Here is a 14516-nt window from a genome sequence, read left to right on the forward strand (position 1 = left end):
TGTTTTTCCCATAGGCTTCTCAATAATTTTAACCTCAGAGTAAAAGCCAGGCCGTGACTGGCAGTGCTATTCTTACAGCTCTGTTCAGCTGGAAAGTTACATTTCCATTCTTTCCGTGTGCTACATGTTTTTTTAATGGTCATTGATCAGCATATAAAAGTCACGGGGAATGGAAATGCAGTTACCGAGAAAGACAAATGGACAGGAGCAGCAGGTTTCATCAGAAATCCAGCTAGAATGTCAGATGTGGGGGGAAAAAAAAAAAAAGTGGAATAAAATTCTGGTATGATGTGTAACACTTGACAAGTAAAACTAATGATCCTTGAATTAAAAAAGAAGGTTCAAAGCTGTGCCAGTTAATAAAAAATCACACTGAATCACTGTTGTAGCTCTGCTCTCTTTTTTGGGGATTTATTTATTTAGCAGGAAACGCTGTGTAAGGCAGAGCAAAAGCTGCATGGAAACAAAATTAGCAAGCCAGTTTCTGAGGTTTCTTTCCATGGATACGAAGAAGACACCCCTATTCAGGGAGCTGTGCTGGCGAGCTGGTACCGGTGGAGCCTTCCCTTAGCATGGTGGGGAAGGAGCATGCCTTGGGGTTCCCGTGCTCCTTACAGGGCTCCATGAGAAGCCAGGTTTGCCTGTGCTGGGAAGCCTTTCTTTTCCCTACCAGTGATGTTATTCTGGCTTTTTCCGGACTTCCTACGGGCTGTTCTCACAGTCCTTGACCCACCAGTGGGACTGCGTCAGGCTCCACATCCTACAGCAGATCTGGTCCCCAAAGGAAACCAAATATTGAGGCCATTTAATTGGGGTCATCTTACGCCCCTCCAGCTTTCCTGCTTCACAGAGCCTTCAGCACAGTGGCAGCTGCAAAAGGACCAGGGAAGGTTGGAAGGAGCAAAGGAGAAAGTGCTGATAAGGCCAGGAGGGGATGATGGCTGGCAGGTGGTGAGTTGCCCCACGTGCTTTTCTCATCTTCCAGCCATCTCTGGGAGTCCTGGGTTTGGCTGCTAAACAGCCTAATTTGTAAGTACATCAAATTAGCAATAACTCATTGAGATCTGGGCTGTGTCATGGTCTGTTTCCATAGTGGTCATGTTTCGTTTTTCAAGAGGAATGGAGGATGATTCTTTTCTCACTGTGCAGTACAGCAACCCGTCGATCTTCCTTATCCTAGCAGATTATTAGCCTCTGCATTTTATAAATTGTAAAGTTTGCCTCGTTTTCCTGCCTTCATATGATATAAATATGATATATATATATATGTTCATAATAGTATTTGTATTAAGGATCACGTGGTAGTTTACCACTTGTTGCACATGAGCACTATGGTATATATACTTACAACTCTTACTTATTAATGGTAACAATCTCCTTTGCCTTGATTCCCTTTTCAGATATAAGAAACGTGTTTCCCTAAACATGGGTGAAACAGAGCAGAGACCAACAGCAGGATCCCGGTTGGGAGCTCAGGAGAATGCTGGGATCAGTACCTTGGAGCATGGACAGAAACCACCTATGACACCTCCAGGAAAACTTGTCTCCATCAAGATCCAGATGCTGGATGACACGCAAGAAACTTTTGATGTTCCGGTAAGGATGCGGGCGTTGGGGTGACTAAAGATTGTGGAAGCATTTCTAAAAATGCATGGTTTTAAACCAGTCCTCTTTGTATCTCAGCTCTGTGGTTCTGTGGCTAATGAATTCATGTTGCAGGGAAGAGGGCTGTTATATCAAAGGTAAATATATGATGGTGCAATAGAATTAGTTTCTGCTTGAACAGCTTCAAAAGAGATGAAAGGAGATGAAAGTTTTTGGTGTTTTTTCCCCATCACAGATTACATCAGTGGTTTCCTCTGCTTTCTGAACATTTTATATATTTCTGTGGTGCTCTTTTGCCCTTGATCTAATAAACATAACACTACACAGATGATTTTTCCTCCCTCTGGCAGGTCCTTGCAGTGATAACTTGAAATCATCAAAGTTTTCACCAGTTGATCACTCTTAAAGACACCAAGTGCTCACACATGCACTGAGTGCAAGGGAAGAATCAAAGCAATCCCATCTAAAGTTTCTCTGTGCAGTCAGTGCACACTGATACTAATCTAGGTTTGCACTTGCCAAGTAAGCAAACGGTTACTCCTTGTGTGTGTGTGTGTGATCAGAAGAATTAGTTTGAATTAGTTTTGATACACAGAACAATGATGTTTTATACTATCTAGCCGTCAATAATTTTAATGTGCCACACGTAGGTGATTAACACGTGAGGTTGTTGAACGCTGTTACTGTTATGAAAGGGTGCTGGAATGTATATTTTTCAAACTTCTTGAGGTTCCTTGAATAGGAAACTGGAAACCTGAGTTCGAATTTCATCCTTTGTTACATGCATTTTATGTCACCATGGTAACTTCCATGCCTTCGGTGGCTCAATTTTCCCTTCTGTGAAATGGGGGGTAACCAGTGAGATATGTTGATCTCACTCACTGTGTAGTACTGTATCGAATTGCTTATGGCAACTTGTAAAATATTATCCCGGTGTTAAAGCTGAAATGATGATGAAAATGCACATAAAAAAGAATTTTCACTTGTTCATAACGTGTTTTTCTGTTTGTTTTGTGTGCACACATACGCTTTTTGGTTTGCTCTCTGCTGCTGTTCGTGACCTGACTAGAAATGTGTGTGCAGTCCCAGGATTTCTTGAAGCAGGAAGAACGTTCTCTGGATTGGTGTTTGTAAACTGAATTGTCATGAAGTTGAAATACGTACCTACGTAGCAACTTGTCATGGTTTTGTGCCCTTCAGAATGCCTATCAAGTATCTACAGTGAACAGAATAAAATTGGCAGTCTTTGGGTATGCATCACTGTCCAAAATTTCAGTTATAGTTTAAAATACCAGATTCTGATGAAACTTGTGCTGCTTATCAGGTGTAGTACAAACGTCTTTACTATCCCAGAGATAATATTTTCATTTCAAAGCAGTTAAAACCTCCTAAAACTCTTCGAAAATGGTGCATTGAGAGTCCAATTGGTTTTAAAATCAAATCTTGTGCAATTTGCTGTGTTTTTTGATTATAAAGTGTTTTGGAGCAGATTTCTAAAGCCTTTTGTCTTCAAGTTATGCATAGTCAAATGGAACAATACTCATATTTCTCAGTCTGCTCTAAAAGGCATCAAATTTTTAGGCCAATCTGACAGAACTAAAAAAATGTTTAATAAATGCAAATTGAGATGTTTATACATGTTGGAAAACCCATGTTCCCGTTTATAAGTGTGCTGGTTTTAGCCAGACTGGTGCAGTATACACAGAAGAAAGTAAGTGACACCATTTCAGCAAAATATTTTAGGAGCAGCAAGTATGGCCGTGGGCAGAAGATGTTAAACATATATGCCTAAGCACATCTGTGGGCTTGCTTTTCAGTGGAGAAGTAAAAGCTTTTTGCATGACTGAGGGTCTGAAGCTACTCCTTCCAAAACTTTAGCTCCTGGCAGCCACAATTATGAAAAAAAAACTTCAAAATATGATACAAGTGCAAACTGGGAAGGTATTGTGTTTCTCACAGTTTCAGGATTTTTTTCTCGACATTCTTTTCTGCATTAGCAAACGGGCCAAACTTTGAGTGCTTTTATTGCTGCTCATTCTGTACCTTGTAGGATGGTAGAAAGTGTAAGTTGTATCACTTTACTGTTTGCTCATGAGCTCTGTGCAAAAATAGAAGCAGATACTGGTGCTACTCCTTCCTCATTTCTGAGAAAGAAAGAAAATAATTGGGACTATTCAGCTGCTTGGTCCTCCTTCCTTGCTACTCCTAGAACAACTTCTGATGTAGGTTCCGCCCTACCCATTAGCTAACACTGGGAAAAGGTCTTAGGCTGTGGGAGATTTCTTTTTTTTTTTTTTTTTTTTTTTTTGAGATTTCTGTGTCTGCTCTGTCTATAACAAAGCAGCAGCAAAGGATGCCCTACTTCCACTCCTCCCCCCCACTCTTAGGGCTGGTTAAAAGGGATGTAACTGTAGTATCATTTCTTCTTCACCAAGGAGAAGTTCTGACCAACTTTTGGCATTAAAAGGAAGAGGTCCCCATAGCTTCATATGGGTCTGTAAATTACATTTTTTTTTGTCAAAAACACCCATAAAGTGTATGGAGAGAGTGGAGAGACTTTGTGTGGGAGACGTGAAAAACAGAAGCCCTCCGTGGAGGCCTTTCCATCAAGCTTTGCAAATGCAGTACTGTGGAAGGAAGGGTATGTAGGAAAACTGTTATATTCTGTCTTTTGGTGAGAGAGTATTTCATTGCTGAATACAGGTGGTCAGTTCCTGAAAATCAGGCCACAAGTTCAGAGGTAATACCAACAGCACGCACAGCTGTTGGCCGTGGCGTTGGCTGCATGGAAGGGTTGCATGCAAATGTGTAACTGATTTTTGTTCCTTGCTTTTTTCTTCCGGGTATAACTTCCAATTTGGCTACGTTTGCTGAAAAATTAGTGAGATATGCGAACAGGAAGACCACGGAGGTCCAAAATAGACCAGTCTCTTTCAGCTAACTTTCAGTTGAGTTATGGCTATGTGATAGAACCAGCAAATGCAGTCCTTTTCTGCTAGGTAAGAGAACAACAGCTTTAACAAAAAATGACTAATATGAGGGAAAAAGAGTATTTCTTTCCATTTGTACACATAATGATAATAAACAGGAGCATTTTGAAAGGCTGACACTTCAACCATATGACATACATGTAGATAACACAGCAATGCCAGTTGTGTATTGTACAGGAGAGGTTGGAGTGTACGAGCTTCAGGTAGTTGGAAGAGAATGGGGTTAATTGTATATAAACATGGCAAAACCAATGGATTTGATGTGTTTGTTTTTATCCAGTCCCTCCTGTAGATTCAAAGCAGTTTAAGTCAAAAAGAAAGTAAGTTTCTACGGTCAGGAAAAAGAGCTGATGGCTTGCATTCACCGGAGATCATTCTGGGGGAATAATCCCTTAATGTTTATAGCACTGTGCAATTTACGTGATGTTTATTTTTATAGTTCTTCCAATGACAGAAATAATCAGCTCGAAAGCTGTTCCTAAGCGGGAAGAGTCAGCGCTGCTCCTTCCCAGGTAATGCCAAAGGCTTGGCTGACTCTCACGTTAGGCTGCTGTGACGACTGTGACTCAGACCAGGTTTAACCATGACTGACAGGGTGCCTGTCACTGATCATATCCGCGTCTGGGGGTGAACGATGCTGATTGGACTGGAATGAGACTACTGATACTAAATGGAAAGTCAGAGCTGTTTCTCTCCCATTAGCATCAAAGCTGAGATCAAAGTATAACGCAGGAGGTAAGGATTCTTCTTTCAATTAGGCCCTGGTCTCTTTAATTAGAAACAAACCCAAGTCATCTTTATTGTGTCTGGAAGAAAATAGTTGCTGCCTTTTTGTGGCCGTCTTTTGGAAAGACCAAAACATGCTTGCCTGTCAGATTAGCCCAGTTTATTAAACATCTGTTTTCTGTCTCGTGTAAACCTTCTTTCCCTCTGGAAGTGTTCAAGCTTTGTGAAATATGCAGGGTTGGGAAATGTCATTCGCTTTGAGGGATTAACACCTGGTTTCTTAAGCGACAGGAGTCTTTTAATAGAAAGCAGAGCGAGGGTATAATCCTTAGTAAACATCAGCTGTAAACATTTCATTTCAATTTGCTTTTCTCTCAGAAGAGAAAGACTTCCTCATCTCTGGAATATCTGAGAACAGAGACCAAATGGTCTCGGGCTACAAGCATTTATCTTCTACTCAAGTTCAGATGCTGTGCGTTGGCAGGGAAGTTCTGTGCCTGATGCCCAGAAGTTTCATTAAAAAAAGGACCTCATCATCCTGCCTGGGCTGTGTTTTTTAAGACTGATGTTCTGGGGTGGGCTGTTTGGTTGGTTTTGTTTGTGCAGACATCTAATGGAGGTTCCTACTTCCTTTGTGGGGAAAATGCCTTCTATTAAGGGTACTCCCTGCCAACTTCAGGCCACTGTAAGTATGCCAGGAAAAGCTTAATATTTAAAAGCCTCTCTGCTTACCACAGCACACGTAATCCTTGCTGTTAGAAATTTGCACAGGCGTTGCGCTCTTCTGTTAAATCTGAAATTTCATCTGCACTTTGAGAAACGCTTAAATTATTTTCTGTAACATTTATGGGCTACGGTAATTGCTTCGTCCTAGCTATTTGCCCCTCTCCTCAATACCCATATTATAGCCATTGAAGTTTCTCAGAGAATAAGACAGTTTTTTTTTGTTTTTTTTTTTTTTAAAAAAAAAGACCATTAGACAATAGGGCAGCACAGAAACATGAAGCAGTGTTTTATGCTTTCTTAGCCAGCTTCAACTGCTACCCGAGCTGCATTTTTTTCCAGCATCGGAAATGAACAGCAGGTCAAATGTCAGTTATTCATCAGCCTGAGACTTTCTTTTCTTCTCATGCCTGAAATTATTTGGCCACCCCTGTCAGACCATTTCCAATGAATATCAAGCATTTAAATATTCCCTAATTGTCACACCAGCCCCGCTGGATCTTCTGAAATTAGAGGAAGAAAAACATGGTTTTTTTTTTCTGTAATTCTGAAACCGATCAGCTACACTTTTCTCAGCAGAAGGACATTAGTAGATACCCAGTATTAGCAGATACCCAAACCCCCTGATTTTTGCTGATGGGTGATTGGAACATCCTTGGGGAAAGGCTGGAAGTTTTGGCTGCTGCTGTTAGTAATTTCATGTGCTTTTCAAAACGGGAGAAAAAATGATCCAAAAGCCAAATCCTGTAACCCAAGGCAGCAGGCTGTTTAAACGGCTGGGTTTGGGCTGCTTTTTGTTGGTTTTTTTTTGCTTTGTTTTGCTTTTGTTTTGTTACAATATTCTGTAGGATTGACAGAACGAGCGAGAATATAACCTAATTGCCAGCAGATCCAGCGCCTTTTCAGGCTGGATTGATGTGTTTGGAGTTAACTGGGAAATGAATATAATTACCTTGAATGAATTAACCTCAGGGTGGTCAGGGAAGGCTTCTCTGATGCCTTTGCCCCCGGGTTCGGCCGTGCTGTGCTCGCTCCATCCCAAGACCGAGCGTGGTGCTGGCAGGGCTGCGGGCAGCCTGGCGCGGGAGGCAGCACGGGAGCAGTCCCCAGCACATCTGTTCCCAAGCAGAGCCCACATCTGTTCCTGCGGGCTGGTTTGTGGGGTGCTGCTGCAATGCTCTGCGTGGGGAGCATGGGCTTGTGGGCTCCCAGCCCAGCTGCAGGCGGCTCCCCTGGGCCACCCAGCTTGGAGGAGGCAGCTGTGCCAGGAGCAGCTCATCATCTTCACCCTTCCTCTTCTTCAGGAGCACGCCTGTGGGTAAGTGGGTAATGTGACAGAAGAGGAGATTTCGTTGCATTTCCTCCTTCAGGAGCATGGGAGGGATGTTCTGACTTGGGTTGGAGGAAGGAGGGCAGCTGGCCTGTTGTCTGCTTCCTTCCTCCCCCCTGAGTCCTCTCTTCTGGCTTCAAAGGTTTTAAAACTAGATGTCAGCCTCCACCAATCACTCTTCCATTTGGAGTTAAGGGTGCAAATGTGGTACCTTCAGCAGGCTGTTCATCATGCCCGTCTTGGATTTGTATTTTAGGATGAGATTAATTGCTCTCTGGAGCTGCTTGTATATCCCTGTAAGGGGAGCACAGGGCCACGGCTTAGTCTTCATCTATCATCCAGGCACCTAACTTGTTGCTCAAATTCCTTTGTTTCCTTTTGCTCCCCATCCACGTGAGGCGGGGAGTGAGTCTTCCCTGCACCCCATAGCTGGCAAGCTCAGATGTGCTGGGGGGAGCAAATTAAACCTGCTGCTTTCCTCTCTCCTAATTGTTACAGGGAAGCCGCAAAGGAAAGCGTGCTTCGGAGGAGCAGCTCATTAGTGCTGTGGTCCACACGCATGCCATGATTAATTTACTTAAGCCTGTTCTTTGCCAGCACAGGGTGGTCAAGCTGAGGTTATTTTCCTTAAGCAGTTGTCTTTGCTTCTGGCCATATGCTCCGGAGGGGCATAAGAGATGAGCAAGATAAGCGTTTGGGAGAAAATAGCTGCCTTCCTCCTCTACCTGGAGAGTGATTGTTTAAATAAAGCGTGTTGTCTGCAGCTAAAGAACTGCAGCCTAAGTGTGCTGCTTTGCAAGAGCACAATCTCATGGCAGGCTTCAGGCATTTCTACGCACTCCTGGCTTACGCTCCCGCACTAAAGCTCGAGCAAGAGATCAGGGAAATTGGGCTCAGATGCGAAGCATCACTGGTATGTGATTGTATCACACAGCGTGATGAATGGCCATTCAGAGCACTGTGAATTTCAGGAACTGAAATTTCAGGTAAAAGCATATTTCCCTGTAACGTACTCTCTCATCTGCTTGAGAGATGGAGGAACCTTTATCACGGACTCCTTTTGCAGTTGCTTTCTTCCATTATTTTGAAGAGAATGGCAAGCTATCCCTGTAAACAAAGGCTTAAGCAGTACAGGATAAAAGAATGGCAAAATTGTATAAATTGCCCATTCATTTCCCTTTCAGTGCATTGTCTGTCGAATATGGCCGTGTGTTAACAATTTTTGCCTGCTGATAACACAAGCTGTTGAAGTGCCTCTCTCCAGGTTTATTTGTCTGCTGTTGGTTCCTCTCTCTGCATCCAATCTTGCTTTGCCTTTTAGCTTGGGATTTGCTTTCTGCATTGGGATTCATCTCGGTATGTTCATCAGGGGTCGTCATCTGTGCTTTTTCTTTCCCTAAACCTCAAATCTGCCACAAGCCCTCTCTTCCTGCCTGCTTCTCCGGGGTGATGGAGCTGATGGAGCCACAGCCTCAGCAGCTGCTGGAGGAGGTGGCACTGGCAGCCCCCCTGCTGCCCTGGCAGGGATGCTTCTCTGGCCCTGTGGCAAGGCAGCTCATGGGGTTAGCCCTGCAGAAAAAGCTTTGATTTCCCCTGCTTAGCTGGAACAACCAGCTTGCTACACGATCAGGTAGGTGGCAGGGTAAGTACAACAGAGCGTATTAGCAGTGCTTCAGATTTGAGTGAAGCTGCTGCAGAAGTACAAAGCTGCAGAAGTAGAAGAGAGAACAAGGAGCTCTGACCATTATAATGTATAAGAATGTGACTTCATCTCGTTTTGCATGTTCATGCTTCCTTGCTTGACACTAAAACACACCTTTTACAGCTTATCCTCCTTGTCCTCTTTGTCTCTCCGCAGCTCCTTTGCAACTGCTGGTTGAATTTCTTGCTATTGATACTCTCCAGACTAACAGGAGATAGCAGACAGATTTTGGAGTCCTGGGCATATGTCCTTGTAGGTTTTCAACCACCTTCATTCTTTTTCATCCTCATTTCATGAGGATGAAATCGTTAAAGCATTATCTCTGTTGTTGCATCGGGGAGATCTGTAAAGGGGCTCCACCAGCTCCCAGGTTTAAAAGCCTTCAGAGGACTTAGCAGTACCTCTAAGCTTGTCTCCGTTGCTCCAGCGGGGTGCCCTGACAGGGCTGTGATTACAGTACACACACACAATTAAACGTTGCCTTTTACGTGACAATGCATAAATCACATAAAATGCACAGCTGGAAGTGGCTGCCAAAGTCTTTGTACCTCTTTGAATAAAGCTAGTGTGTTAAAATTGCTCTTGGATAAATATGTCAATTTTTGAATGAAAAGTGATGCATGAGGCACACATCAAGCACGAGATAACTCAGCAAATACAAACAGCAATAGCAGAGGTAGATTACAATATCTCTCTTTCTTATCCCCACCCCCAAAAAGGAGGCTTTGACGGATGGAAATTGCACAAACATAATGCTGCCAGAATATAAATAGCAAATGGTGAGTTATGACTTGGTGCCAGTTTGCTTTCTGATGGCCTGTTGGCAGATGCAAATATTCCTGCAGTGCACAGCAGCAGGCAGGTTTTCTCCTCGCTTCTTTCGCTGTTACCTTGTCACCTGGTTTTCCAATTGATCCTGGAGGCCTTTCTTCTTTTTATCTTCAGTTTCCCTTGCTTTTGTATCTGTAGGCCTAGTTCTCATCCTGCAATATGGTTCTCACTGAATTTATCAGCAATAATCTCCATTTAGGTGATGATATTTGTGTGTAGATGATGCATGGTATTTAGAAGCTTGCTCTTCATGCATAAAGGGGAACATCTTTGTTCTGAAAGGACTTTTCACATTTCAGTGCCTCATTGCATAGCTGTTACGATGCTTAGTTTTATTCCCTTCTGTCGTCTAACCCCCATCTCATCTTATCTCATCTTTGTAGTTTTGTCTTTTCTTAGAAGGTAGAAACATGCATTGCTTTGTTTGTATTTTTCTAGATGGACAAACTGTGTATCTCTTCATTGCAGGGATCTCTTTCTGGTCTTCCACAAGCGGTGCATTTTAACAGATCAGTTAATACCAGATCTGGAATAACTGAGTTAGTGGAAGACCTTCCCTTCCTGATTACTGACACGGATAAACGTCAGCCACTGTACGTTGCCTTGGGTGGACAGGAGTAACTGGAAATAGTTAGGTTAGTTTATGAGATTATAGGGTCCAGGGGCTCCTCGGGGAGTGTTGCCTGTGGGAATTAGTTTCAGATACCACTATTTTGGTGAACAGAATGGAAATAAAAGGGATTTAGCAGAATTAAGCAAGGAAATGCATGTAAAATGTACATGAAAGAAAACGATTTGTGAAGCCTGAGATAAAAAGTCTTACAGGGCTGTAGAAGAACCTTGTCAAGTGGTTTCCCAGTGAATCCTAGCATCAAATTCACACTGCAACCTGAAATAAAACTAGCTCGGTGCTGTCTGCTCCTGGACGTTCCAGAGGAGTTCAGAAACAGCTTTGCACCTAGGAACAAACCCTGGTCACTGGCAAAATAAAATACTTTTCACTGAAGCCCCTGAATGCTCATTCAGAGTGTCCAAGTTAGGACGGGCCCCTGGAGGAAGGTCCAACCCTTTAGCTGAAGGCAGGGAGAGCTACGAGCAGGTTGTTGAAGGTCCATACAACAACATTTCAGAAACAGTGACTGTAAGGATTCAGGAGTGTTTTAGCATTTTATTTTTCTTTGATGGACTTAATTGAAGTTCGGACTTCACAGTTGAAGACGCGTCAGTGTTAACTCTGCGACTGGCCACCCAGAGGTAGAAAGCTTTGGGTTTCTGTGTGGCAAAATTGCATTTAAGGCTATAAAAGAAATGAGATAAGGTTCATTTTCTAAACAAGAATTCATAAGCTTGCTTCTTTTCTAGAGCTCATTGAACCCTTCACAAGAGGCAGTGCTCATTGTATAAATGAGATGTGTCATAAGCTTGCTTCTGGTTTAGAGTTCACCAAACCCTTCAGGTTTTCTTTTTAATTTTTTTTTACTTCGCGTTAAAGAATTACTTTGTGTCTGCGTGCTTTCAAAGACCAGGGAAGCTTCTAAAAACAAAATTCAAGAAAAAGAACTCAATGAAACTCAAGGAAACTCAAGGAAAGAGGCTGGTTGTGTCACCACATATTCAACTTCATCGTTTTGGCAGTCTGAAGAAGAGCAAGGTAGAAACATCAAGCTGCAGGCCTTGTGAATCAGGGGAGACTTCATCTGTGCAGCTGCTTTTAAAAAGTCAACAAGAAAAACCGCCTGAAAATCTTGTGAAATCCTTCTGGATTCCACAGCTAGGTTTTCAGACTCGTATCAAATCAAGCGGGATTGCTTTTAGAGAAACAGAATCAGGAGAGGGTGACCTTGTTGCTTCACGTAATACAAGCTGAGTCTAGCCACTGTTATTTCTTTTCGTATCTGTTCCTCGAAATAAACAACTCTGAAGAGGTATATGCCTTTCAGTGGAAAGGTCGCTTCTCTGCAGAGCGTTTCAGACCTGTGCTGCCTACGTTTCGTTACAGGGAAGATCACGTCTACAGAGCTTAGCCAGGAGAAGTGGCTAAAGGTTAGGGAGGAAACAGTTCAGCATTTTCCTGGGCTGGGGGAACAATCCTTTGAGGGGTCAGTTAACACTGCTGCCCCTAGTTTCGCTGAAGTGACTTATTTCCTGTGCAGATACAGCAGGGTTGCGAACAGAAATGTGTCATTCTGAAAATGGGAATTTTGTAGGATGTTGTAGGGGAAGAAAAAAAAGGATCTTGTGTTTCAGCCATCATGGTAATATTTTACTGAGAGTTAAACTGCAAGTTATCTCCTGCAGCTAAGAAGTTCAATAATTCACTGGCCACTGCCTCTTCATTACTCAAAAACTGAAATTTTGGATGAAATGGAGCTTGTCAGCCTGACACTAAAGTAGCACAAAAGGATTAAATTACTTAACACAATCTAATGCTTTTGCATCTGTTGATGGCTTACGTGTTAACATTTACATTTTTCATTTCAAATGAGAACATTATTTTAGCAAGAGATACTCATTTTGGGCATGCCTGGCTAATTTGTCTGTGAATTATAATTATTCCAGCAGATGAATAACTTACACCCCTCTCCCATGGACATTGTAGCTCCACTCAGAGGTAATTCAATTCCTTTTTGGCCATCAGATCCTCGCGTTGAGATTAACCAGGTGAACAGAATCGTAGAATTGTAGAAGGTACCAATTACCTTTTGTTTTCCTCTGGGGACACTTGAAGGCCCCGAAAGGCTGTGCAGTGGTGCTGCAAATTCCTTTGGAAAGGTCACACGTGTGGAAGGCGATGCCGTATCAATGAACTTCTGGAAACGGGCCTCGGTTTGCTGGGTCCATGGGTGGTGGATGCCAGAGGCTGAAAACCACAGCTCTAGCATGTGAAGTCCAGACGTTGATCTCCAGACGTGTTTTAGGCTGTTACAGTGAGAGTTGTCCGAGATGGCAAAGCACTGGGTGAAGGAGATGGGTCTGATAATGGCAGGCCAGATCTGCATGCAAAAGTGTGATGGAAGAACAGGGGGAGAGCTGGGAAAGTACATTTTGTACATTTTGAGGATGCAAATGTACGAGAAACAAAATTAAGAGGAGGGAGAACTGTGCTGGACTTGTATCCAAGCGTAACTTTCCAGATTTATTACTTTTTTTTTTTTCCAGTACTCGACGCGCTGGTGGTCTGATGCATTCGTGCCTTAAACATCCCAGCACGACACAGTCACATAAAGCAGCAGCTCTCCGAACCAGCAGTGACTGTGCAGCAGAGTCAGTGGCAGAGCTGGAGACAGGATCCCTCCCTCCTCGGTGTTTAATTGCCTCCCGTCAGATGCTTACGCATAGCAGAGAGTTAATGATGTGGCTCTTAAAAATTACTGCAAATTGCAAGTCTGCTACGTTAATATGATTAATTGGAGCTAAGAGCTGTAGCTAAGATACTGCTAAGGCACGGTTGTTTATACAGCTATAAAGTTGAATGTGCAGCCATAGCAAAACTTTCTGTGCCCTTCTGTCCCTGCTCTGTGTGCTGGCAGAAAGCGAGTGGTTGGATGGTTTTAGTTTCAGTGGGTTCAACATAGATATCAGAAGAAAGATCTTTGCTGTTTGTTTTCAGCGTGTTATTGAAATGTTTTAAAGTATACAGGAGTGAGGAAAATAAATTCAGTAAAAATACGTAAAATAACCAAGTCTCTCTGAGCCCCTTTTGCCCATTTTGGGGTTCAGTTTCTTGTTTTCTAGACTCTTTCTCCTGCTTCAGCCTCCTGCCAGCTGCCCTGGAAAAAGCTGCCATGTGTGTGGTGCTATGTTGCTTGCAGTGAGCGCTGACCCTTGGGAAGGAGAGGGCTGCCTGGCTCTTGCAGGACAGGCTGCCTTCTCCAGACGGGCCCAGAAGAGAGGCAAGAGCAGCTGGAGCGAGTTTCCCAGCATCTGGTTGAGATGACCAAATTACCAGAAAGATAAGTTTCTTGCTGATTTGGCCACGGGAATTCCAGTCCTGACTGGATTTGAGATTCATGGAAAAGATCAAGAAAGCATTGGTGAGGCCAGTCCTGCTTATTCGTCTGTTCTTTCATTTTCAGTTTCTCAGTGATGCAGTGTTTGAGCTAGGGACATGGAAAGGGAATGTTCACATTCAGAACAAAATTGGAAATGTTTGGGTTTTCTTGCGCTCATTTGAAGAGAGTGGAAACATTTTCCTCTTCGGTACAAGAAAGCTTTTATTGAGCCAAGCTGGAGCAAAGTTTGAGGGGAGTCAATACAAGTTTGTAAGTAGCATGAAAGTTTCTCAAGTTCGCATGAACTTCTGTCACGTGAGCCTTTGTCCCGAACACAAAATGTTTAGCGTGAAGGTTAAGATGAATTAGGTGACTTCTGATTGCCCGGAGAATGAAGGCTGTGTTGGTATCCTCGTGCCTGCTCCTTTGCGTATGGTTCTTTCATCCCTTTGGTCTGCGCTAGGAAAGAAAGAGGACTGTTGGAGGAAGGCACTGTGGAGCACTCTGTCTCGCATCCAGCAACAGCTGAATGCTTTATGGAAGTATATTAAGGCCCTGACAGGAGAAGGTAGCCAGCTGGCTGCTGCAGCAGGATGTGCTTATTCTCCCTCGCAGCC

The 14516-nt window shown here is 43.2% G+C and overlaps 1 protein-coding gene across 9 annotated transcripts in view; it reads left to right on the forward strand.

The window, feature by feature from the left end:
• Positions 1-14516, forward strand: part of FARP1 (FERM, ARH/RhoGEF and pleckstrin domain protein 1) — a 193779-nt gene that overhangs the window by 36692 nt on the left and 142571 nt on the right. For all 9 annotated transcript variants that reach the window (XM_068677410.1, XM_068677412.1, XM_068677413.1 and 6 more), the window contains exon 2: positions 1401-1596. In XM_068677410.1, coding sequence (XP_068533511.1) covers positions 1426-1596 — 171 coding nt within the window. In that variant the 5' untranslated portion in view covers positions 1401-1425. The remainder of the gene's footprint in view (positions 1-1400; positions 1597-14516) is intronic.

This window comes from Anas acuta, chromosome 1 (assembly GCF_963932015.1).
Source record: "Anas acuta chromosome 1, bAnaAcu1.1, whole genome shotgun sequence".
In the NCBI taxonomy this organism is placed as follows: Eukaryota; Metazoa; Chordata; class Aves; order Anseriformes; family Anatidae; genus Anas; species Anas acuta.